Source organism: Thamnophis elegans, chromosome 3 (genome assembly GCF_009769535.1).
Source record: "Thamnophis elegans isolate rThaEle1 chromosome 3, rThaEle1.pri, whole genome shotgun sequence".
Taxonomy (NCBI): Eukaryota; Metazoa; Chordata; class Lepidosauria; order Squamata; family Colubridae; genus Thamnophis; species Thamnophis elegans.
The window spans coordinates 37,501,948-37,529,644 of record NC_045543.1 but is presented as its reverse complement, the minus strand read 5'-3'; the positions used below and the strand labels follow the sequence as shown (position 1 = coordinate 37,529,644).

The following is a 27,697-nucleotide window of genomic DNA, read 5'->3' as shown; positions in this document are numbered from 1 at the left end:
GTTTTAAAATTTTTTTGCACTTCTTCCTTTTTCTTTGTTTTCTTTATTCTGTATTAATTTTTGTTAACTTTTACCTACTTTTAATTTTTTTTAATAACAATTGATAATAAAACAAAAAACAAAAAGGACGGCCCGAGATGGTATTAAGAAGCAAACATGTTATTTTATCTAGGACAAATCAGTGTTAATTATTGGGATGATTTGGGATAGTTAAGAAGCTGTGGTATATTTTCTGAGTTGATTACAATAACAACAACTTGTTGACAGGGTTTTTTGAAATTTTAATCTTGTCTTTTTTATTATTATTGTTCTTCCTGTTAACTATTTAGTATATAGGTTAAAGGTTAACAACTTGCAAATAGAATTAGTAGTTTAGCAGTTTAAAATTCTTTGGGCCTGTTTCATAAAGGGTAGGAAACTAATATTGTAATATATAAATTAGTATTCAAATAGAGGGGACATTATGGGTATATGTGTTAATTTTTACTGCACTTTTTTAATGCCTTAAAAATATTATGCCATAATATAAATTTATTCAAAATTGAGAATACCTTACATAAAATGAAGTAATAATAGTTATAGTCAAATAAATGTTTAACAATGATAATAATTGTATACATATATATATATATATATATTAGATTGAATACGAGATTCTATATAAATTGTAAGTGAAGACTATGGTAAAGATGTACTAAAGTTTTGTAACCAATCAACACACTGTACGAAACTGGAAGATGGTTTTATGTTTTATGTCTGTCTGTGCTTGTTTGTTTGTATGTGTGTGTGTGTGTGTGTGTGTGTGTGTATACACACACACACACACACATACATATATATATATATGTTGTATTTGTGCTGATAAATAAATAAAGGGAGACTAGTATAGATCTATTTCAGCTATTTAGCTCTCATCAGCTAGCCATACCCTTACTGGGAATCGAACCTGTGCTGTATTGCATCTTAGGCAGATGTGTTAACCACTCAGCCACAGAGCTCGACTCCTTATCAGCAAGCCAGGGTGAAAGGTATCTATTTAGATTTTGTATACATATAAGATGCAATACAGCACAGGTTCGATTCCCAGTAAGGGTATGGCTAGCTAATGAGAGCTAAATAGCTTGAAATAGATCTATACTAGTCTCCCTTTATTTATTTATCAGCACAAATACAACAAATGTAACAAAAAGGCAACAGTAAAAATATTGGGTTTCTGTCTGGATGGTCTCTTGTGACGAGCCGAAGGACAGAGAATGGAAGTAATGATCTTCCTCCCATATTTGGGCATACCGGGGGTTGTAAATCTATATCTATATCTATCTGTCTGTCTGTCTGTCTGTGTGTGTTGCATTTGTGCTGATAAATAAATAAAGGGAGACTACTATAGATCTATTTCAAGCTATTTAGCTCTCATCAGCTAGCCATACCCTTACTGGGATTTGAACCTGTGCTGTATTACATATTAGGCAGTTGTGTTAGCCACTAAGCCACAGGTTCTCCTCCTTTATCAGCTGAGCCAGGGAAATAGGTATGTAATTTTGTGTCACAACCCCTGGTATGCCCAAATATGAGAGGAAGCATACTGCTTTCCTTTCTCTGTCTATTGGCTCATCTCAAGAGACCATCCTGACAGAAAGCCATTATTTTTACTGTTGCCTTTTTGTTAAATTTGTGTTACATTTGTGCTAACTGCCTAATACGTAATACAGCACAGGTTCAAATCCCAGTAAGGGTATGGCTAGCTGATGAGAGCTAAATAGCTTGAAATAGATCTATACTAGTCTCCCTTTATTTATTTATCAGCACAAATGCAACTCAAAGGTAATTTAATTTGAAAATAGCCAATTTAACAATTTTTCTGTAAATTTTAGATGCAGAGAGAGCAACTAGCACAGGCAGATCCAATCAACTGAGTCTAAAAAAGCAGGAGGACACTCCCCAGAGGCTATTACATCACTTTGGTAGACTCAGTCCATTGGTTACTGGCTCAGTTAATCCATGCATGGCTGCTGTCTCCATCAACTTTGGAAAATATTGTTTTTGTATGAGATAGGGGAGGCATTCAATAGTAATACTTTTTAGTTTATTCCAGAGGGTACTTCTAGATATCAAATCAAAGACTTGTTTAAAATCAAGGAAGGCCACAAAAAGAGAAATTTCTTTTTATATGTATATTTTTGTACAAGGTGGTGAAGTACCAAAATATGATCAACTGTTGATCTCCCTTCCTTGAATCCATACCCTTCCCTAAATTCATCTTTAATTATGCTCTCAGAGATTATCCAATCTTGCATTATGTGGTTTAAGTGCTTAGTTAGCATACAATTTGCTAACAATGCTCAGTATACTCATGGGCTTGTAGTTACGCAGATCATTTTTATTGCCCTTTTTATAGATTGGTATTATAACTGCTATTCTCCAATCTCTTGGCATACAATCAGTTTGCTCTATAAATGTAAAGAGAGATGCTAAAACGGATGTCCACCAACTAAGGTTCTGGGAGAACACAATCAACACCGGGAGCCTTATTAAACTTAAGGGATCCAATTTATTTCAATACAGAGAGGATATTTAAAGTGGAAATATAAGTAGAAGGCCAAGAGAATTATCTGGATAAAGAATTTGTAATGGATACACAAAAGTAGCTGGTTGAAATTTTTAAAATTAAAATAATGTATTTTAAAAAAATGTTCAGACTCTTTTCTGATTAGATAAGCTACATAAATTTGATAAATGAATAAAATTAAAGAGAAATGCAAATGATAAACCAGGAGAATTAACTGTATATCTATATGCAAAAAGACTTGTTAAGGCCTTGAAAAAAATCTAAATGATGGCACAAAGAATAATTAAAAAGAGATCAAATCCTACAATATTTGAATGAACTAAAGATTAAAATTTTCAGAACTAAAAGAAAGGAATATAAAGTGGATTTTATTTGATCAAGGTTAAAATAAGACATATGGATTGAAAAAATAAAATTTTATGGATTTGTTTATAAATAAGGGAAGGGTTATAGGAAGAAAAGATGTTGTTTATAACCTTAAGGGGAATAAAAAGCTACCAAACATGTTTATACTTGTGATGAAGATTGGAACACCCATCCACACACCACTCTTTCCCTTTTCTTCTCTTTCTTCTTTTCTAACTTTCTTTCTTTATACTTTTACTCATATCAGAATACTACTAGTAGCCCACTATTAGCTTTCAAATTAACAGAATATCAAGTACAGTACATAGAAAAGCCTTGGTTGCTCACCTGCCTTGGTACTCAGAAGGAAAACAAAAATAGGCTGCTGAGCAAAGTTGTTAATGGCAAGATGTCTCTCTTCACCTCGGACAGATCCGTCCAGGCGCTCATAGCTATAACCTTTTCAGTTTTTAAAAGAAACATTAAGCATTCATGAGAGATACATTATTCCTATGTTTGAAAAAAGTATATAGCGACCATTAGGAAAATATGTGCTAAACAGGGAAAACGGGAAAAGGGAGGGAAGGAGAAACAGATTTCAATATTCTATTATTTATAGCTTATATCAACAAAGTTCTAATATTTCTTGTAGTACCCACTTTCCGATTTGAAATCAAGGGATCTGGTAGCATTTTTGTTGACTATCAAACTTGATTAAAGGGCATAAAGCATTAGTGAGCTGCAATTCATTTCATCAGATGCATAGAGTGCTCTTTCACTGAGAAAGAGGTTGCTGCTGAATTCACATACATTAAAAGACATACCAAACAAAATCAAAACAAGGTCTCAACAATGCATTTTTAGCACATTACAATAGGATAATTTAACCTACATCTGCACAATCAACCTATCTTCCCTACCTTTCTCCCTGCCCTACCCCAATTTAAAATCTATACCAGTATACATATTCTATGCATCTGATGAACATACTTTTTAATAACATTTGTTTATAACATTTGTTACTTGATATTCAAGTCTTCTCCAGACTTTTGGCCTGATTTGGAAAAGCTAATGGACTACAGGTCTTAGGAAACATTCTTCCTCTTTTTCACATTAAAATTTTTGCCAAAAAATGTTTCAAAATTATTTTCTGCTTTTTACTTGAATTACGACATAATACTGCCTGCCTCAATTATGTTCATTCAAACCCATTGTGGTGACTTTAGAAACTGAAGGGTTCAGCAATAGCCATCTCTAAAGTAAAGGTAAAGGTTCCCCTCACACATATGTGCTAGTTGTTCCTGACTCTAGGGGGCGGTGCTCATCTCTGTTTCAAAGCCAAAGAACCAACGCTGTCCAAAGACGTCTCTGTGGCCATGTGGCCGGCATGACTGAATGGCGAAGGTGCGCAAAACACTGTTACCTTCCCACCAAAGGTGGTCCCTATTTTTCTACTTGCATTTTTATATGCTTTCGAACTGCTAGGTTGGCAGAAGCTGTGACAAGTAACGGGAGCTCACTCTGTTATGTGGCACTAGGGATTTGAACTGCCGAACTGCAGGTCTTTTGATTGACAAGCTCAGCATCTTAGCCACTGTATCCCTAGACATCTCTAGTCATATCCTATCAAGGTCCCCACCAAATGATAGTCTATGTTTTAGAAATTTCCAAGTGGGCTATCCTATCAACGCATAATTTATGTACGGGAATTCAACGCTGAACATACAAAGAACCCACAATCATAGGTAAGAAACCAGGTTTTCATTTTTAGGATTTTCCAATACAAAGCATTGTTTTATTCTTAAGAATAGGAACTCTGAAAATAAATCCAGCTACATCAAAAACATTTACCTCTATAATCCATGTAATCTTGCAGAATATCTAACATCTGGGTCATTTGTGAAAACAACAGAACACGATGCTTACTGCAATTAAAAAAAAGAGAATATTTTGACCTTGGCTCCACCTTCCTACAAAGCACATTCAAAATAGCTAACATCTCTATACATATCATCCTCTGAATTCAATAGATACAGGATATTCGATACTATTATCTCCATGCTACACAGAGATGCTTGGGTTGAATCATTTGAGGATAGGGGAGATAGCCCATTTTATTACAGGCACTTTTGTTGCGATATTCTTTGGAGAGGAGAAGTGCCTAAGCCATAAACCTGTTTTCACAGTTTATATTAGCAGCAGCTGCAGCAGCCAGAGACCAGGTAATTTCCCAGCAGAATTAGAGTTGAAGGGGACTTTGGAGATCTTGTAGTCCAAAGCTCTGTTCAAGCAGGGGATCCTATAACATACTGGAGAAATAGTTCTCCAATCTCTTTTTAAAAACCTCCACTGAGGAAGTCCCCACAACCTCTGGAGGAAAGCTGCTCTATTGATTAATTGTTCTCCCTGACAAGAAATTTCTCCTTAATTTTAAATTGGATCCTGTCTTTAATAAACTTCTATCTGTTATTTCATGTCCTGCCTTCAGGTGCTTTGGAGAATAGGCTGACCCCCTCCTCTCAAAGGTAAAGATTCCCCTTGCACATATGTGCTAGTTGTTCCTGACTCTATGGGGCAGTGCTCATCTCTGTTTCAAAGCTGAAGAGCCAGTGCTGTCTGAAGACGTCTTCATGGTCATCTGGCCGACATGACTAAACGGCGAAGGCGCACAGAACGCTGTTACCTTCCACCAAAGGTGGTTCCTATTTTTTACAGGCATTTTTACATGCTTTCGAAGTGCTAGGTTGGCAGAAGCTGGGACAAGTAATGGGAGCTCACTTGTATACGTGGCACTAGGGATTCAAAATGCTGAACTGTTGACTTTTCTGATCGACAAGCTCAGCGTCTTAGCCACCACGTCCATGCCTCTCTCTTACAGCTGGAAACCTGTTACCATGTTACCCCTCATCCTTCTTTTCGTTAGACTAGACATTCCCACTTCCCACAATCATTAATCGTACAATTTAGTAACCCTGCCTTTTGGATTTAGGATTGAAGGTGTGGGGCCAGAAGGGCCAATGCTAAATTGCCCATTTTTCTTCCTCTGCGGCAGACTGTTCTACCCTTCCCTCCACAATTTCTCTTTATTGTTACTATCAAGATCTGTTCATTTTTATTTCTTCCTTCCCTGCACTTAGAGGTACCTTCTAGCATCTGCCTGCAATTATAGTCTGTTGAGATTAATTGTCTTGAGCCATACTGTTGTCCTCCTTTTCAAAACCCTTTTGTATTCACAACCTGGTGCCCAGACAATCTGGCCAAGCTACTCAAGCTTACTTGAAGCTATCTAGTGTAGCTTCTATTCATATTACATGCCTCATACTCAATTTTAAACATTTCCTTGTTCCTCATGTTTTGAGTTTTAGGGACCCAGTTTAATATAGTAATTAATATGTGGAGAAAAGCAAAGCTTTACATTTAGGCAGGAAAAATCAAAAGTATAAGTAAAGATTCGGCAAGGCCTGGCTCAAAAACAGTAACTGTGACAGAGACTGACCATTGGCTTACCTGAAGGGTCTTTTTCTGTGTGCTGCAGGAGAGTCCAAGCATGGGTTAAATTAGTCTGGTTGCCTAAGGACTGAGTTCAGATTCTTTGGCCACGTCTCCTGCTCTTCCTTAAGGCCAGATTTTTAACGATGCCTGGAACTGGAAGATGCGATGAGATGGCGTGGAGATTGTCTGGTGTTCCTGAACCCTGGGCCCGCACGATATCTGGGCGGGGTTGGACTGTCCCGCAGCGCACAGAAAAAGAGCCTTCAGGTAAGCCAATGGTCATTTTTCTGTGTGCTGCTTGGAGAGTCCAAGCATGGGACATATCCAAATTAACTGTCCCCAGAGTGGATAGAAGATGAGGCCAATGGTTCGGACGCAGAATAAACTTGCTGCAGCGCCCGTCTGCCAAACAAAGCCTCGGCCAAGGCATAGGTGTCCAAATTACAGTTCCGGACAAACGGAGATGGTGACAACGAAGTCGCCACCCTGCAAATATCCTCTATTGTCGCCTGAGTCGCCCGAACTGCCATTGTGGAAGCACTCAACATGGAGTGGGCAGTGATGTTGCGTGGAACTGCCCTGGACTGGTGGTCATATGCCAGGGCGATGCAGGCCCTCAGTCACCTGCCAATGGTGGATGATGTCACCTTCCGCCCCATCGACCCCGGCTGAAATGAGACGAACAATGCCTCAGACCTGCGGAACTCCATAGTCCTCTTCAGATATCTGCACAAAGCCCATTGCATGTCTAGTGTATGCCAGGTACGTTCTCTGGGATGCCTGGGTCGCGGGCAAAAGTCCGGCAAAATAACCTCCTGCGTTCTGTGAAACCAAGTGCTAATTTTGGGAATAAACAAGGGGCCCAAGCGGAGAACGACCCTGTCAGGATGAATAATGCATAAATCGTCCTGAACGGAGAGCGCCACCAACTCCGATATCCTCCTTGCCGAAGTGATGGCAATGAGGAAAACTGTCTTAAGAGTCAGATGTCTGAGGCTAACAGAACTGAGCGGTTCGAAAGGACAAGTCAGGGCCTGTAGAACCACAGAGAGCTGCCACATAGGGTAATGATGAACCACCGGAGGTCGGAGGTTTGAGGCGCCCTTGATGAAGGTACATACCCTTGGCAGCTTGCTGAGGATCTGGGATGGATGCCCTGCCCAGAGGGTAGACAGTGCTGCCAACTGACACCAGAGGGTGTTCGGGGCAAGACCCTTGTCCAGGCCCTCCTGCAGGAAGTCCAAGACGATGGCACTGAGGCAATGACCGGGTCAAGGGCACGGGAATGAGTACCAGGTGGCAAAGGTCGCCCAAGTCGAATCGTAGAGTCTGATGGTTGAGGGCCTCCTGGTTGCCTGGATAGTTTGGATCACCTTGGCCGAAAAGTTGTCCCTCCTCAGGAGGCCCCCTTCAAGTGCCAGACGGCCATCTGCAGCCACCATGGGTCTGGATGGACAATGGCCCCCGGCTAAGGGAGACCTGATCCTGAGGGATGTGCCAGGGATTCACCACCAAAAGACTGACAAGATCGGCATACCAGGATCTTCTGGGCTAATGAGGGGCCACCAAGAGAACTTCTGCTCCTTCGGCGATGATCTTGGAAACAGAGGCAGGAAGGTGTACAATAGTCTGGCGGCCACCTTCCGCCAGGGGAGAATGAAAGTGAGAGAAGAAGCGGGGAAGCTGCGTGTTCTCCTGACTGGCAAACAGATCGACTGTTGGAATCCCGAACCTCTGGGTCAGTTGAAATAGGTCCGGATGCAGGCGCCACTCCGAATTGTCTATGGTGGTCCTGCTCAGCCAGTCCGCTTATCCACTCCCAAGATGTGGTCTACCCGAATTGACTGAAGATGTTGCTCCACCCACCTGCCCAGGGCCTCTGCCTCTGCCATGAGGGAATATGAGCGCGTCCCCCCTTGGTGGTTGATGTGGGCCTTGATGGCCACATTGTCCATCATCAACAGGATGTGGTTGTGCGTTAATAAAAATTATATTTTAAATTAATAAAAATTATATTAAAAAAAACAACAGGATGTGGTTGTGCTGAATGTCCTGTCTGAAATGGCGAAGGGCGAGTCTTGTTGCTCTCAGCTCCGGCCAGTTGATGTTGCCTGCCACCTGCCCTACGTCACCTGATTGTTGAAGTGAGTGCCCCAGCCGGACTGGCTTGCATCTGTAGTCACCACCAGTCGCTCCAGTTCCTTGAACAGGAGGCCTTTTTTGACAGCCGGAGATAGCCACCACCACAGGGAGTGCCTCACCTTCAGGGGGAGCCGAACTAATGCTGGGGAGCTGCTCCTGTTGGCTCTTTGGTGTGGTAACAAGAGCCACTGGAGTGCCCTTGCATGGATCCTTGCCCAGGGAACCATGGATATGCAGGATATCATCTTGCCAATAGCTGGGACAGACAAATGACTGGCACCTGCCGTGCTCCCTGAACCTTGAGAACAAGGGTCCTTAGGTTGTCTAACCTTTCCTGCAATAGATGAACCTTGCAGGCTAGGGTGTCTATCTCTGCCCCTAGTTGTAGGAGCCTGGTGATTGGTTACAAATGGCCCTTCTCCAGGTTTACAGAGAACCTGTGCACCTGGAGGCTTCTCATGGTGGTGTGGACGTCATGGACCACCTGTTCCCTGGACAACAATTGAACTAAGATGTCGAACAGGAAACTGTCTAGTCAAACAGGCCTCCTTCTGAGGCTTGCTGCCACAACCAAGAGAATTTTGGTGAAGGCCCTGGGTCCTGAAGACAGACTGAAGGGCATGGCCCTGTATTTGTAATGTCGGCTCCCGTACAAGAACTTCAGGAACCTTCGATGATGAGACTGAATTGGTATGTGTGGCCTCCTTTAGATCTACCGATGTGAGTAGATCCCCGTGCCTTATCCCTGCAAGGATGGTTTGCAGGGACTGCATTTTGAACCTCCTATACATGATGTAGTAATTGAGGTTCTTTGGGTCTAATATTGCCTGCCACCCCCTCAAGCTCTTTGCACCAGGAATAGGATGGAGTAAAATCCCCTCCGCTCCTGATCCTCTGCTACTGGCTCTATGGTATTGATGTCCAGGAGATGCTGAATCTCTGTTTGCATGAACACCCTCTTGGTTGGATAAGTGGGAGTGGGGTAGCAAACAAAGTTCCTCGGGGGAAGGGAAATGAACTTGAGGGCGAGGCCCTGCCTCACCATCTGTAGGACCCAAGTGTCCAACGTGGTGAGTTCCCATTGGTCGGCGAACTGCTGGAGTTGCACCACGGGCCCACTCCTGGGCCGGAGCCTGTTTCTTGAACATGCTGTCCCTGGGATTAGGAGCATCTGCTCCGGGCGGCTGAGGCTGTGCAGTAGATTCCAGTGGAGGGGTGGAGGATCTGGAAAATGACCATGTGGTGGCAAAACAATGAGGCCACCTGAATCAGCCTTAAGGGCTTTAGGTGGTAGCATGTGGTGATCAGGACAACAGCTACACACCACCCGGTGGCGATCCTCCTGGAGCCGAGCTGTTCAGACTGGTGGCGCCAAACACGCACGAAGCGGAGGCTTGCAAGGTTGCCGCGAGGTGAAACAGAGGAGCGGGTGATTCAAGATGGCGGCCGTCACCGCATTTGCCACAAAAAAAACCTCTCCCGAGCCGACACTTTTAAAATCAAGCCCAGGGAAACGGTCTGTGGCATTTCCTCCCAAAGCAGCTTACTCGAGCGCCAAGCCTCCGATCCTAGTGACACGGAAGGCAATCACCTCCCACTAGCTTGCTCCCCACACTCTCACCTTGGTAGTCAATACAGGGAAAAACAAAGGATTCATTCCAACAAAATCTTGAAACAAGAAAGGTACACAAGAAAAAACAATAAACCAAAATAAGAAACCTGTGCACAAAAAGCTGAATTAATTAAAAACCAGCTGGAGCTTATTAAAATTCATCCTGAATAGGCCAGACTGAGTTAAAAATCTGGCCTTAAGGAGGAGCAGGAGGCATGGCCAAAGAATTTGAACTCAGTCTTTGGGCAACCAGACTAATTTAACCCATGCTTGGACTCTGCAAGAGCCGAGGTGGCGCAGTGGTTAGGGTGCAGTACTGCAGGCCACTTCAGCTGACTGTTATCTGCAGTTCAGCGGTTCTAATCTCACCGGCTCAAGGTTGACTCAGCCTTCCATCCTTCCGAGGTGGGTGAAATGAGTACCCAGACTGTGGGGGCGATATGCTGACTCTGTAAACCGCTTAGAGAAGGCTGAAAACCCTATGAAGCAGTATATAAGTCTAACTGCTATTGCTATTGCTCTCCAAGCAGCGCACAGGCAAACCTGAGAGTCCTAGCAGATGATCACTTGAATATGCGCCAGCCGTGTGCAGCAGCTGCCAAAAAAGCTAGTACAATCCTGGGTTGTATAAACACAGGCATAGAATCAAGATCACATGAAGTATTAGTACTGCTTTACAAAACCCTAGTAAGATCACACCTGGAATATCGCAACCAATTTTGATCACCATACTACAAAAAAAAATGTTGAGACTTTGGAAAATGTTCAGAGAAGAGAAACTACTGTAAGATGATCAAAAGCCTGGAGACTAAAATATATGAAGAGCGGCTGCAGATTTTGGGTCTGGCTAGTCTAAAGAAAAACAGAATTAGGGGTGACATGATAGCAGTATTTCTGTATTTGAGGGTTTGCCATGAAGAAGAGGTGGTTAAATTATTCTGCAAAGCACCAGAGGGCAGGACATGAAACAATGGTTGGAAACTAATAAAGAGAATCAACCTGGAATTAAGGAAAAACTTCCTAACAATGGCAATTAACCAGTGGAACAACTTGCCTACATAAATCATGGACGCTCCATCACTGGAGGTTTTTAAGAAGAGTCTAGACGAGGGCTTTCGAACTCCCAGCCCGCAGACCAGATGCATCATGTCCTGGCCACATCCGGTTTAGCGAAGGCGGAAAAGTCCAGATACGCCACATGACATTGCTATGACGACGTGAGTTTGACACTCCTGGTCTAGACAGTTACTTATCCAAAATGGTATAAGTACTCCTGCTTGAACAGGGGGCTGGACTAGAAGACCTCCAAGGTCCCCTCCAGTTCTGTTCTGTTCCACTCCCCACCCCATTCTAATATACAGGACCAGAAATATGACATGACACAAAGCAATACATTGCCCTTCCTACCTAGCCCCCACCCCAACCCCAGCCTGACATGTAATGGAAAGGTCAGCCCACCCCACCCATTTTCAACACTTTAGAAGAGGAAATACAATTCCATTCCTTCTTTGAATAAACTGAAAGTGCTAGGAAATATTACTGGAATATTTTGGTCATTGGCAAAATTGAGCAAAACCCAAAAGAATTCCAAAGCCCTGATTCCAATAGAATGACTTAATAATGCATGTACATTTTTCATTAAGGTAAGAAAACATTTCCAATATGTTTTCTTCAAATCATATCTTTGAAAGTCTCTATCTTTTTCTAAAATTGTTCTTGTGCTAAATCATGCCCTCACATTAATTAGTTTTTTTCTCAAATGCTATTGCTTAAGTTTTAAAAAGTCCCACTTCATAGAAACTATAAAACATACCCATCATACAGAAAATAAAGAAGTTTATCCAACAAGTGCAGTTTACCACTGGCTTCAATGAGATGATCTCCAATGACAAAGGGCTCTGGTTCAACACCTAGAAAGAAAATTAATTATTATGAAATACCTCTATTAAAAATTGTTTCTAAATATGCATTGTAACAGAAAGTACAGCAGTGATTCCAAACAAACAGAAGGGACGTGGGTATATTGTCCTGATTAATCCCTTTCACATATTAGAATAGGCTTACATATGACCTGAGAGTACCAGCAGAGAGCTGAAAGTACATTTGCTTTGTTCTAGAGCTAACTTGAGGGCAGATTTTGAACTGAATCATAGCATTGTTAAGTATAGCTTTTACTCAAATGTAAATGTTATGCCAAGAAATAATAAAAAAGTAATAAAACACAAAATTTCTACAAAATACACAACCTCAAGGTAAAATTAGAAATAATACTGCATCCACTGTAACATTCGTTTCTCTCAGGTTTAGATATTCTAAGCCATTTGTTAAAATACTAGGAAATAGTATGCCCGAGAAAGAAAATCTAGAGAAAGAGAAGAGAGCACAATCAAAGTCACTCAAGGCCACTTCATGTATAGTTTATTCCCATGAAGAAAAAAAAACTAGAATTACAAGAAGATGAGGCCACCAAAAAGAACAAGAGATAATTATTTCAAACAATCTGAGGAAATTTAAAACCACAATGCCATTGCTTTGCAGTAAGTTAAGAAGAAAATTAATAACTACTGCTTATCCTTAAAATCTAATGCTGTATATTTGTCTGGACCTTTAAAGATGCATTCAGGATACTTACTTAAATGTTTACTTAAATGGTACTTTAATTTAAAAAAACAGATTTGCAAGAAATATTTAAAATTGCTTATATTAAGCTCAATGTAAGGACCAGTAACAGGAAATCCTTTTTTAATCTGCAGAAGAAACTACATATTGTAATTAACTTTTTCATGGTCTAGAAAAAAACATCTGATCCTAAACAATTGAAAATGCTTTCTAGAACTACTCAAAATGATCTTAGATTTTGTACCATTCTGGCTATTATTAAACAAAAAAAAGGAAAAGTGTCAATTTCACCCCTTCTAATCACAAAGGAATTTTTTTTCTTCTACAAAATAATATAGGAATTATACTGTATATAGTAGTATTGGCAAGATTACTATACTGAGGGAAGGGTCTTATAGTTAGTTAGATCAGCCCATTTCTTCTTAGTAATTTCTGTGAAAACAACTGGAAATGGAATCTTCAGATTAGTCCTCAATATAGAAATGAAACCCAGTGCCAACAAAGTGATCCTTGAATTTCATTGTCCTAAGAACAAATGCAATCAACATCCTGCTTGGCCCAAATGGAGCTAAGAGGGAAAACCCCTTAGTCCTTTTTTTGGAGGGGGGATGTAAATTGAAAAGTTTGTTCTTGTTTCTGACTTGGAGGGCTGGAGTTAATCCTTTCTTGTTAGGTCAGTCCTCAGTTAAAGAGTTTTTTGTGATAGCAATAGCACTTAGACTTAGACCCCGTCATAGTGCTTTTACTTAGTGCTTAGTGCTGTAAGAGGTTTATAGAGTCAGCATATTGCCCCCAATAATCTGGGTCCTCATTTTACCCACCTCGGAAGGATGGAAGGCTGAGTCAACCTTAAGCCAGTGAGATTTGAACTGCCAAACTGCACCTACCAGTCAGCTGAAGTAGCCTGATCCTTAGATAATATAATTATATCCTTATTGATAAGAGCGCCAGTTTAAGGTAATGGTTAAGGCATCAGGCTAGAAACTGGGGCACCATGAGTTCTAGTTCCACCTTAAGCATAAAGCCAGCTGGGTGATTTTGGCCCAATCACTCTCTTCCAGTCCTAAGAACGGCAAATCACTTCTGGAAAATCTTTCCAAGAAAACTGCAGGCAGTTACTAGTGACTTGAAGGCATCCCTCATATAACTCAGCCGAATAATAATAATAAACAAGATAGATAATCAGAACAACTGTTAAGATTGAAGTCAGTGCGTCTCTTCCTTCTTCTATTTGACTGAGATATAGGATCTGCTTAGTCTACTAAAAGAATTGTTATGTCTACCTCACTTAAGGTCAAGTTCAAAATTCTTACCAATGAATAGATATGGGTGAGCTACACATTTTCGTAGTTGAATCAACACATTTTGGATGTTAGCTTTCTTTCCCGACTCATTTTCAAATGCATCTGAAAAAAATGAGAGACAACTGCTGCTTTGTTGATACATTTAGATATCAAGACTTAATCACATAGCAGGTAAAGAACATTTTAATTAAAATTCAACATTATAGTATTTTCAATATCTATGCTTTAGTAGAAACAGCAAAAAAAGGCATTGCTAACAATTGTTAAAGGTCCTTAAAGTTTTAAAATATATTATTTTCTTATGACCAATTACATTAAATGCCAGACAGTGCACTGTGATACCAAAATCCTGAAGTTGAAAGTTCTAACAGTTCTAATTTCATATCAGTCTTTTGGTCATTTACTGCAGAGATGAGCAATCTTTGACAGACACCATTATACAATCTGACAAGATGATCTAAATATAAAAACTAACTACTGTATTTTTTGGACTATAAGACGCACCAAGATTTTGAAGAGGTAAATTTTAAAAAAGGTTTTTGCTCCCAGGAGCACTCTGCAGGCCTCCCAAGCCCTCTGCATGCCTCAATCTTTGTGAAAAAGGGTACGCAGAGAGTTTGAGAGGCCTGCAAAGTGCTCCTCGGGCCCAGGGAGGGCAAAAATGTGACACTTGGGAGGCAAAGAACAGGCCTGTTTTTCGCACAAAACAGCGCGTGCAGAAAATTTGGAAGGCCTAGAGTGCTCCTGGGGCTTGGAAGGGCAAAAACAGACCCGTTTTTGTGAAAAATGGGCCCAATTTTTGCTAGTTTTTGCCCTCCCCAGCCCCCAGGAGCACTTTGCAGGCCTCCCAAACCCTCTGTGTGTCCATTTTTGTGAAAAACTGTATGCGCGGGGCAGGGTTTTGGGAGGCAAAAAAAGCTGTATTCAGTGTATAAGATGCACCCAGATTTTCACCCTCTTTTTTGGGGGGGAAAGGTGCGCCTTTTACTCCGAAAAAATATGGTAATGTATAGACAAGATGTTCATAAGAACTATGTTAAGTGATAATGGTTTTTAGTAGCTTTCAGCAAATACTGTTTTAAAACTCCTCATCTCCCTAAGAAATGCACCTTCTTACAACATTTGTGGCCATCCTTTCTTGCAATTTCAAGGAATGTTCAAATAAATAAACAATGTCAAGACTGTTAGGATTCTGGGATTCATTTAACTAGCATCCAAATTATACTAGCCCATATTAGCATTTGTTTGCTTTTCAGTAACTTCTCTTACAAACTAGCAGAATCACAGTCCTCTACATAGGTGAGCTGCAGGGCCAGGAGATACGTATCCTTGACAGATGCTTTGACAATTTGTGACAACTATGCTGAATATAACTTGTCTGCAAGTATCAAAGTTTGCAGTTCTAATGAAGAAGAAAACAGCAGTTGTAACACATGATTACATAGAAATAAGTAATTAAGACTGGAATTCTTATTGGCATTTTCAGGAATGTTAATCGTTCCAACCATAGCACTAGCTCCATATTTATACCTGAATGGTCCAATGCATGGATAAGACAGTGTTGACAAAAAAGACACCAACTGTTAAATACCCCAGAGTAATTTAGAAAAAGGATGAGTGCATGAAAAGAATCAATATTACTGAAATACAATGGATAAAATATTGGAGAACCATTTTAAACAATAGATTTCTGGGGCAAGGCTAAAAGAGAGGAATTGTCATAAGCAGAGGACTAGGAATAGCTTCATAGCCATGTTATAGAAAATGAAACTTTTCTATAAGGCTGAATCAGGATTAATTCTTGCTGAATCAGGGTTAATTCATTCACCGTATACATGTATCTACACACATGTTAATTTAACAACCAGTTCTCCCTAATGACTGGCTGGGTAGGCGTGGCTGGGGTGTGTGTTATGTGACTGAATGGGCATGGCCAACTTGACGTCACTCACGGCAAGGTGGGGCGGTGCATGCAGTCTGAAGCGACAGTGGCGATGGCTGGAGCCTTAGTGCGGCAGCGAAATGCCTCTGTACTTGCCTTTGTACAGCAACAGCATTTTGCCTTTGTCGTGATACATTTGCACTGAAGGCAGCCCTTGCCTCCTGCAGTTTTGGGCTTGCGTCTGGGAAGCACTGTGGCGAATTGCTGGGTCTGATTCTCTGGCACCTCATCTCTTGCTGGGTCTCGCTGCCCAACAGTCAGGTTTTTAAAAAGATTTTAAAAAATGGCTTACCTGCTGACCTGGCCCGCCACTGCTGCTGTTGCCAGGGGTGAATGGGGCAGGTTTGTATTGTGGCTCTGCATCGTAATGAGCTCCAGGAGGGGAACCTGTCTCCCCATTGTGAAGCATGCTAAATTTCACTGTGCTATACAAGGTGGTTCAAGAGCAGCAGGCAGGCCACGTCGGCCATGAGGCACCAACAGCAGTGGTGATGGAGCGGGTTGGGTCAGCAAGCAGGCCATGAGGCAGTGGTGGTGAATGTGGCAGGCCAGTGTCTTGGGGCGGAAAGCAGGTCGCACATCTCCCTGAGTGACTGAGCATGCCCAGCTGCAGCAAAAAAGAGCGGAAGTAGCTGCCTGCCATTTCCTGCTGCAAAAATCTTTTTAAAAACACTGACTGTCGGGCAACGAGAGTCAGCAAGAGATGAGGTGCTGGAGAATCAGACATGGCCACTTCTCTTTGCCACAGTGTTTCCCCGGATGTGGCTTACAGCTCCAAGCCCAAAGTAGCAGGAGCTGAGGGCTTCCTTGAGCGCAAATGTATCACGATGAAGGAGAAATGTTGTTGCTGCTCAAAGGCAAGTACAGGAGCGCTTCGCTCCCGCACTAATGCTCCGACCATCGCCACCGCTGCTTCAACCACCTGCACCACCCCACCTTGCCACAACAGTGCCATTACCTCACTCCGGCCGGCGAGGGCTGCACTACTCCTTGCACCACTTCTTGTACTACCCTCTATGGTGGAGATTTCCAGCCTCACTCAGAATGAGTCTCTCCCCCCCCCCCACCGTCGGCCTTACCTTCTCAGGCTAGGCGAAGTGTGACTGGGAGGGGAGGGCCCAGCCAGTGGTGGGATCAGCCGGTTTGCCAAACCCCGCAAAAAGTTAACAACCTGTTTGGTTAAACCAGTGCGAACTGGCTGAATCCTACCATTGACAATGACTATATTTTACATACTAATATTAGAAACTACCCAAGTCAAAATGAAGTGCAAATCATATTAATTCTAAAATGAGAAAACATATCTAGCTGAAAAATTCAAAACTTCATGAACAGAAAAAACGGGATACAACTATTACTAGGTAAAATTCTCTGGAAGGGAGAAAGAAGAAAAAACTACTGCCTTTTTTAAGGAATACTGCCTTTTACTGTATATCAATGATAGAAAGTTCAAGTACCAATTCAATCAACTAGTAAAATCCTCACAATTGCTAGGGATAGAAGTGTAAGAAATGTAAGAAAAACCAACTAATGATTGGGGTTTACTTTTTCCTTCATAGCATAACCAAGCATAGCCTTAATATGGAGTAAAATCATAAATATGTCCCACTAAGGCAAAAATGTAATTAAAAAATTGAATAGTATATACATTGAAATAAATGGGATTTGATAACTAAGTTTTCATTATTTGAAGGGTTCTATTCAAAATATGATTCAGCCTTAAAACTTCCTGTCTCAATTTACCAATCAAATTATTATCTGACTTGATGGCCAATGCCAAAATTTATTAGTTTTCTTTTTACCTAGATCTTTCACAAGAAGAGCCTTATAAAGTTTTTTCTGCAGTGCTGACATTCCATGGTAGAGAACCACTTCTACCTTCTTTGGAATTTCTTCTGAAACTTCGGCCTTCACTCTCCTGAGCAACAAAGGCTGCAACAGACTGTGAAGTTCTTTGACTTAAACAGAAACAGAAATATCCAGTTAAATGTAAAGAAGAGGTGGACGAGTTATGGTTCTTATAACTGAAGGAAATCTAACAGGATCTAAGGGATCTACCCCTTAATTTACAATCACTTCATCGTTTAGATGGTTAATGCTTTGGGTGTATATGTGTAGGAAAAAACCTGTTGTACTTACCTGAACGGTCGTTCTCTATGCACCCGAAGTGAACGAGGGGAAAACAGGGGAAACCTTCCAAAACCTGCGATCTTGGCAACTCAAGGGTGATATGTAGTCACCAGAGGAAAGGCGCCAAGAATCAGTTCAATTTGGATCACTTGCAGTGAGGAAATACAGCCAGCTTGCAATCACGCTGCTGCTTGTCTCACAAGCCAACTCGCAATGAGGCTTGGGGCACTCAATTTGGCCGGTGCTGTTCCAGATCTCAATTGGCACCAAGCCTAACGGCTCCCAATTGCCAGACATCCAGTCTCCATCCCAGCAGCCTTGGTGCCGCCCGTGAAATTCAAAGCGCCATCCAAAATGGCGGCTCCGTGCATTTTAGCTGGAGAAACAGGCAGCGGTGGGAGGATGGCGAACCAAGTCTCCAAGTGCAAAAAGAGGGTCTCGAGCCAATGCACCGAAGCTCACGGCCCTCAGATACAAGCGGCTATCCATTACGGCTAGCTGAGCAATCGGGCAGAAAAGCCTTGACGCACGCACATTCGCCCGGAATGAGGCAACCTCGGCAGCAGTTCAACTGGCGGGAAAACCAGTGCTCCGCCGAAAGCAGTTTACACAACAATAACATACGTAATGCTGACTAAAATAAAGGAAATAACAATACCTACTAGCAAGGAAAATCCAAAGGAATGACTCACAAGGTATAGGAGAAAATGTGATTACGTCTCTTCAGGCAGACTGAATAGAAAAAACTGAGGAGCCAAGTGAAAAGGGAGGCGTGGTCACGTTTATTCAATTCAATCTCTAGGCAAGCAGACTGATATTAACCCATTTCTTTGGATTTTCTAAGCAGCACACTGGAGAACTTGTAAATCTTCCTACAGTTTCAAGTAACAGAAACTAACTAAAAGTGGATCTATGTAACACACATATCTTAATGAATTCTAGTAGAGATATTTAAGAAACGTTGCGAGAAACAATTTCCCAATTTGAAGTAGAAGGCGAAAGTCCTGACCATTTCAAATAAGCCATCAATCACCCACAATCAGTCTATTCAATTGACTCAAAAAGACAAGCGAGAGATGTATAGTAAATGAAAGAGATGTACAGTATATAAGACTGTCATAACACATAATTAAATTAACAAATCAGGGCACCAGTATTACAATAATGCGTTCTATGTATTTATCTTTTATATGTTCTACATTTCATATTTCAGAATACAATGCCAGTATAAGGCAAGTTTTAGCTAGTTTGACTACATCTCCTGAGTAATGTTGTGTTTGATTACATGAGTATTACAGGTAATTGACTATTTTGGATTTTAGTTTATTCATTTAATGGTTACTGACCTTAACAAATGAGATTATGTAATTTGATACTTTAAAAAAGAGCTTCATATAGCAAATATATAACTAGTTGCTGTAATTGGTGCAATTGAAAACTATAGTAGTCTCATTTAAGGATAAACCCACTAAAATTAATATGGCTAAAGTTACCAAAATTAACAAGTACAAATCTCCCTAATTTCAACTTGTCAATTTAAGAATTCCATGATTCAGCAGCATGACATAAGACTGAGGAAAGCTGTTGCATGGGGAACAATGCATGTTGCTATGGCAATACATGTGTCATATTAAAACATATTCAATGTGTCATTTAAATTCCAGGCACTAATTATGCATGCAATAATGATCTATAACCTTACTGGAGACTGAACTCTTTTCCTCACAGATGCACCAAATTCAGTACCTTTTAGAAAAATCTTAAAATTATATAAGTGGTTCTTGGGACCATACTAAATTATGACTACTGAACAATGAAGCTTACAGCCAGTCCTCAAAATTGCAGTGGTCAACATGTCCCCACAATCGTGATTGAAATTACAACACTTGCAATGTGTAATGGTTGCGTGATTACCATTTGTGACCTTCACTGCTGGTTTCCAGTAATCAAAGTCAATATGGGAGTCCGCAGGAAGTCACAAGTTGTGGTCACATGATATTGTCTTTAATGACTCTGCATAATTTGCTTAATAATTGCAACCAGAATTGCAGTTAAGTCAGCATAGTTACACGTTGTTTTTTTTTGCTTTAGGACCATATTGCTTAGTAACAAAGTATTCAATGCCAACTTCTGTCATTAAATGAGGATTATCTGTACTTAAAAATAAATTTACCTACGAGACTTTGCATTTCCCCAGGGCAGCAACTGTATACAGTTGTATATAGCTGCGTAAGTTAAAAAGTGAAAAAACACACTAAGAATATATACATCTCTTATAACATTAATGAAAAAAGAAACAGCAAAAAGATGAGGTCCATGATATCATAAGAGACTGAATTCTTAATTAAAAATAGGAGTGTTTTTGGTTCAAGAGCAGGCTATACACATTCCTTTAATAACAATAGCATGATCAAAAAAGAAGCCCGAATCCTAACTGTTCACATTCTGCAATGAATCTCAACTTTCTACTTGCCTTTTTCAGTGTCTTTTTCAATTTCATGGTAATGGCAAACAAATTCATCTACCAGTTCCTTGGGAAATATAACTGGTTCAATAAAAGTAAGCATGGAATATAACTCTTGAAGATTGTTCTGAATTGGAGTACCAGTCAGCAGGAGACGGAAATCTGTTGAATACTAAAATATGTCCTATAGTTTAGCATTTTTTTTTGCATTATTTGTTCAACAATCAGGGATAAATCTATTTAAAAATAGCAAAATTCTATTATATTATGTGCAACCTTTAGCTACAAATGGTCACCAATTGACGTTACAGTTAATTTTCCTTTGTATTTACCAAATATATTTTTATTGCTTAGTGATCAAAATAAAATTTATCTCTGTGTATAGTTTAGACACTGCTGAAGGGAAGAATTTGATTCATTATACATAACTATTAGACCCACACATGCAAGTCAATTGATATAGGGTGATGGGAAGTGATGCGGGGACATGATTCGGAACTTTGCAATATTATTTTGGAATTAGAGGTTAGGATCCATTCCCTTTTTAGTAAAGTTGGAAAATTTGTGTCTTCTGAGAAAATTGTGTTTTTATTCCAGAGTTAAACTGAGTATTTTAAAGTTAATATTAATGTTGCTTCTTTTGAAGCAACATTATTCTTATTGAAGAATAAAAGTGCCAATAATTTATCTTAAGACTCAAATTGGATGCCTCCTCACATCAAACTAGAAACATATTACTTAGTTGAACCCTTAAAGATAACCAAGAAACTGAAATCTCCTCAAATGACTAAGAAGGCACTTAGGAAATATTCATCCTCTAACATTTGAACAAAAGAAAATGTACTATTATTTTACCTCAGATAGTGCTTTATGAAGTAATGAATCCTGATTCTTCAATCTCTGAGCTTCATCCACAACAAGGCAAGTCCAGTTAAAACTAAACATAAAGACCAGAAATATGATGCAGTCAGATCTATTATTTGCTTAATTTACTCACATATAGGAACTGAGATTTATTAAGGTTTAAGATATTAAGTTTTTACATAGTAGCTCAGAATTAGAGACCTTGAGAAATACTGTATACGGTTTCTTTCCCCTTGGTCATCTCTCTTTAAATTTCTTAGGTGTTACATTAATGCGCACCTACTAATGCAAATAATTACCACTGTCTTCCTTTCTGCCCACTAACTGATTTAAATAGGTAAAAGCACAAAAAGGAGACAACATTTGTAAGAACAGGCTTCATTCTAAAAACGAAAACAACTCCAAGGTCCAAAAAGCTTTTGTGTTGAAAACATGATATTTGTATTCGATGTCCTCACCGTTTTAGAAAAGCTGCATCTTTGAGGCACATCTGTAAGCAAGAGAAATAAAAGTTTTGTTTATACTGTAAGTTTATATGTTTGTTTTAAAGAAAAGGATGGTTGCATATTTAAACCACTGCTGGCTAGATTAGAAACCAGATAGTTATTTTAAAGTTTAGTTTAAAGCATAGCCAACTGAAAGATTCTTGAAGAATTTTTTAGGAAAGGTTTAAGTTGAGCAAACTAAAATTAATAACCCATAGATATTCTATAATCTGGTTTCAACAAGCTCATAATCTACCTTTCTAAATATTTGGATTTTTTCACATCCACCTATTTCTGTTATACTGGAAAAAGGATATACAGCGCTTTTCCTTTCCATCAATCTACTTGTACATCTGGCCTTAATTAGATGAATATAAAAATAAAACAATTTATCAGACCTTAATGAGTGAGTGCAGGAAAAAGACTCTACAGAATAATTTCAATCGAGGACAAGTTTAATTTTCAGAGAAACTACAATATTTTTCGGAGTATAAGACACACCAAGGTTTTGAAGAGGCAATTTTTTTTAAAAAAGTACGTAGGTAGATAGAGGGATGGAGAGGGAGAGAAAGAGAGAAATACAGTAGGTAGGTAGAGTAGTTAGGTAGGCAGATAAAGGGATATAGAGAGAGAAATAGAGAGATAGAGACACAGAGAAAAACAGTAGGTAGGTAGGTAGGTAGAGAGAGAGTGTAGGTAGGTGTTCTGACCCCCCTGCTTCACTCGTTCACAGATGACAGTCAGACAGATTTAAAAGGAAATAACTTTATCAGTCTCGGCTCACGCTGGCTGCGAGCCCAAAATAAACATAGATAAAGTCTCTTGCAAAAAAGGGTTACGCAGCAGAATGCAGAAACAAAACTCTTACAGAACCAAGTTTTCAAGAAGCAAAATCACTTATACAAGTGTCTCACAAACTACAGTAACGGAACTGAATTCTCCATAAACGAACGACGAACCACGAACGAAGAGTGAACGTTGACTTCTGCAACCAGGGCGTGGCACCATCAGTCCTTTTATCTCCAGAAGACCACACCAACGAGCCCCAGCTGCATTGTTATTCCTGCATCCCGACTCAACTCACAGCAAACTTCTGCTGAGTCACAACAGATAGGCAGCTAGGTAGAGGGATAGAGAGAGAAATAGAAAGAGATAGAGAGAAATGCAGTAGATAGGTAAGGAGAGAATAGGTAGGTAGGTAGGTAGGTAGGTAGATAGAGGGAGAGAGAAATACAGTAGGTAGGTAGGGATAGAAAGTGTAGGTAGGTAAGTAGGTATGTAGAGGAATAGAGAGAGAGAAATAGATACAGATGAGAGAGAGAAATACAGTAGATAGGTAGGGAGAGAGAGTAGGTAGGTAGGTAGATGTTTCCAGGTGTATTTATCCATGTGCTGGAGAAGGAAAGCGCTGACAATCTGCAGCACCTAAGACTTTGTTTCTGCTGGCACAGCACTTGATCAATTTAATTTCATCAATAAATTAAAGAGCTTTCCAAAAAGAAAAAAAAAAGCACACTCTGCAAACCTCACAAAACCGGTCTGTTTTTCGCAAAAACAGGCCTGTTTTTTTTTTTAAGGAATGAATAGCCTTGGGGGGGGGGGCTTGCAGAGTGCTCCGAGGGAGGTGGGGGGGGAAGGAGAAAAAAACAGCCTGTTTTTCCTGAAAATGGGGCGGTTTTTCGTCAAAAAAATTGCACGCATAGCCTTAAGGAGGCTTATAGAGTACTGCTTCGGGGGGGGGGGAACGGGCAATTTTTTGCTCATTTCTGCCCTCCCTAGCCCCCAGGAGCTCTCAGAAAGCCTCCATAAGGATATACACAGCCATTTTTGTGAAGGGGCGGGGCTTCGGGAGGCAGAAAATGCTGTATTCGGTGTATAAGACACACCCAGATTTTTAGCCTCTTTTCTGAGGAAAAAAGGTGAATCTTATACTCCAAAAAATACGGTATTGCAAAAATAATTTTATATATGGAAGCAGAATCACCATTAGGAAGACAGAATGGGCCAATCATTTGCTCCCTTCCTCCTACAGGATCTTCATGTTTTACAATGTATCTCCACCAAAGTTGTCCTTTTGCATTTTAATTTAAACTTGCATAATTCAAATCATAGGTAATAGTTGTGTGGAAGAGAAAAAACTTTCCAGCACAAAAACTTCCAACAGGTCAAAGAAGCCTACCTATTCACAGGCCTTGAGATAGAGACTCAATCAATCAATCATTTTTGATTGATATATCAATTACACACACACACGTATATACACATACCTATATACATATACACATTATACCCTATTCCCCCGAAAATAAGCCCTTCCCGAAAATATTGTAATACAACAGTAGCCATGAGGTGACCACGCTCGCCGTCTCCTGCTCCTCAAAAATAATAAGACCTCCCCAAAAATAAGGCCAAGCGCTTATTTAGGGGGTCAAAAGAAAATAAGATCCTGTACATATACATACATACAAACACACACACACACACATATATAGCGAATTGTCTTAAAAATGCAAGTGCCAGGTGTAGTTATGAAAGAAACAATTGTGATCTCCAGAACTTTAAAAATATATTTATCACTTAGCTTTTGTTAGCAACTGCTAACATCGTCAGAGTGTAAAAGTCATTAAAGAGATACCTGCCTTATACAATATTGTATACACTCTGATGTTGTATTTTATTTATTTATTTATTAGCACAAATACAACATATATATATCCCAGTAAGGGTATGACTAGCTGATGAGAGCTAAATAGCTTGAAATAGATCTATACTAGTCTCCCTTTATTTATTTATCAGCACAAATAAAAAAGCACACACCCATATATATATATATATATATATATATATATATATATATATATATATATATATACATACATACATACATACATACATACATACACACACACGCGCACACACACATATACATACACAAAATATTAATTAAAACAAATGATATACCTCATAAGTAGTCAGCAAAATGTGGAAACCATGATTTGATTTCAAATCCTGTTGTAGTTCAGCTCTTTCTTCTTTGCTTCCTGAATATATCACAGTGGAAAGGCTCGGAGAAAACCTTTTTTAAATGTTTAAAAGAGCTCTTGATCAATATCTTTCTTCTAATTAGAATTATAAATGTACATACTGCATTGGTTCACTTATTCTAACACTATCTATTCTGTGATGCCAGAGACAAAACCTGACATTTTATGTGCAAACTACCTCTTTTCCTAATATAGCAAATTTCTGAAAATAATTCTCTCATAGAGACAGACATAGGTAATAGAATGCTATGGCTAAATTTGTAGATAACTGCATTTAAAATAAATGAGTTGCACTTCATTTTGCATGTTTCTCAATCCAAATTTTACTATATTCCTTCTTATGAGCAATTAAAAAACAATCAGAGGAAGTATGGGCAGCACCTTTTCCAACTAATAAATGTTAAAAAGCTTAGCTCACTTCAGCATATATTCACTTCATCATAGACTCACGCACTTCATCTATACATCTGATAAATGAGTTACATAATTTTTTTTAATAAAATGTATTAGTTGGAAACTAGATTTTTGATTATCAACAGGCATAACATATAGTTTGTAATAATGCTGCCAATTCTGTATCTAGACACTGCTCAACTCCAAACTGACTGGGCGGCACACTAATTATATTTGAAACTTGCCAGAAACTTGCTTCAAGAAATATAAAAACTTTTAAAATGTTTACCTTTTTAATTCATCTCTCCAGTTGTTTAACACAGAGAGAGGGCAAATGATCACAAAAGGTTTCTTTTGAAGCTTCCCACTCAAAAAAACAAGCAGACCAATAGTCTGAAATAGATTTTAAACATATTTTGGATTTATTTATTACATACAATAACATTCATTTTTCTTTTGACAATTAGGAAATCATACATTTCAAATAGAAAGACAAAATAATACCTGGCAAGTCTTCCCCAGTCCCATTTCATCACCCAGAATACAGCCATGCCCAGTTTCATAGGAGTTTATCATCCAGTTTACACCTTCTATCTGATAGGGATACAGATGAATAGCTAAAAAATAAGAAAGAGAAACTATTGCATAGGAACTCTTAACTTACATAAATGGCTCTTTGAAATACAATTAATCTAAAGAATTAGACGTTAAACTTTGATTATACAAAAGCAGTTATCGTCATTTTCTTAGAACTTATTTCAACCAAGCTATTTTCACTGCCATTCTAGAAGGGGAGCAAAATACAGTGCAGCAGTTTTCTCGAACCTGGTGCCTTATTTTAATTGGTATTTCAAGATATGTGTAAACATAGAATTATCTTTTTGGAGATATTACTTTTTAATGCATATTTAATACATTTCACAATTACCCAAATTACCCAAGCATTAAGAAGTTACCACTACTATTTTCACAATTCTCAGCCAACATATCCAATGGGAGTTAATTCTAGCAAGTCTAAAGCTGGTAAATTAAATGGTTTTACTACATCACATATAACCTGTTACATTGGTTCCTGTATTCATAGGATTGCTATGAGAGCAGCTACAATTTACAAGAAGGCAGGACAAACAAGGTAATTTATGGAATAGCATAACTATTCAAGAGAACTTACTTTTTAAATCCATAGGAATGCCAGTCTAACAGTATATTTGTTATTTTTTAAGATAGAGGATTTTAAAGAAGATATCTTCTTTCCTCTGAACAAGCAATATGTAAATTCTTGATTTGGAAAACTACAGAAGTATCTGAACCACTTACCGGTAATATTGAATTAACAAGGTACTTATATTTTAGCATCCACCTGGCTTTTTGAACAGGCAATGAACCAAAGTATTTTGTAGGTTAATCCCATCAAGTGATGGGATGGCTGAAACTAGTTTTTAATATACAGTACTTAATTACCATTGCTTACTTTTTATATCTTTTGCATTTGGTAGTTTTAAATAAAACATGCTCCAGTTGAATTAATTCAATTCCCTGGCTGCCCCCAATACAAACTAGTTTATCAATAGAGCCTAAGTAAGTTGATTTATGGATTTCATCTTTAGAAAAAATGGCTTGAAACTTACCCGTCAACCCCCATTGGCGTAATTGTTCCTCTATAATACTTTCGCTTGCCTCTCTGGATGTGCATTTTTTAGAAACAGTTTGAAAAAAGCAAGACATCACGGAGGCCTCAAAGCAGGCAGCTCCGATCCCTCTTCCTTCGGACAATTATGTGTTTCCAAAACAGTTACCGGGAAGAAAGCAATGGGCAGGCTTATCTGGATTGGTTGGTTAGAAAGAACATTGCGTCGCAATTGGCTATTGCGGGAACCTGGGCGTGTTCTAGAAACAGCATCATTCTATAGAGCAATGACGCTGCTCACACGGGCCTTTCAATGTTTTGTCTGCGTTATTGTTTTTACTCTGCGTGGCGTTTTCTTGTTGGACTCAGTCGACAGACTGTATGCCTATTTGTATACAGTATAATGTTATTGAATAATAATTTTAAAATTAACCCTATGTAGAAACAATATAATATGATTAAGATTATGGGTTTTCCCCCCCCAAGAGCAACGACGCGTCCTCTAGCAGATTTCCTACCCAAGGGTCGATTCCCGCCTAAAGTTGCTGTAAATTTTTAGTAAAAATAATCGAAAAAGATAACTTCTATTGTGTATATCCTTTAAAATCTCCCAGGGTCTCTTAACGCAAATCGCTTCTAATTTGTAGCTTCAGAGTAGTGTCGGTGGA

The 27,697-nt window shown here is 39.4% G+C and overlaps 1 protein-coding gene across 2 annotated transcripts in view; it reads right to left on the bottom strand.

Moving 5' to 3' along the window:
- Positions 1-27,511, bottom strand: part of CHD1L (chromodomain helicase DNA binding protein 1 like) — a 53,339-nt gene extending 25,828 nt beyond the window's left edge. For both annotated transcript variants that reach the window (XR_004254961.1, XM_032212935.1), the window contains exons 1-12: positions 27,031-27,511; positions 25,907-26,019; positions 25,692-25,795; positions 24,927-25,041; positions 21,939-21,970; positions 21,472-21,553; positions 20,626-20,788; positions 17,825-17,980; positions 14,090-14,182; positions 11,971-12,067; positions 4,763-4,836; positions 3,260-3,370 (exon numbers count right to left, since the gene is read on the bottom strand). Coding sequence is in view for 1 of the 2 variants with exons in the window: in XM_032212935.1 (XP_032068826.1) it covers positions 3,260-3,370; positions 4,763-4,836; positions 11,971-12,067; positions 14,090-14,182; positions 17,825-17,980; positions 20,626-20,788; positions 21,472-21,553; positions 21,939-21,970; positions 24,927-25,041; positions 25,692-25,795; positions 25,907-26,019; positions 27,031-27,127 (1,237 nt within the window). In the remaining variant the exon portion in view is untranslated. The remainder of the gene's footprint in view (positions 1-3,259; positions 3,371-4,762; positions 4,837-11,970; positions 12,068-14,089; positions 14,183-17,824; positions 17,981-20,625; positions 20,789-21,471; positions 21,554-21,938; positions 21,971-24,926; positions 25,042-25,691; positions 25,796-25,906; positions 26,020-27,030) is intronic.
- Between the last annotated feature and the right edge of the window lie 186 nt (positions 27,512-27,697).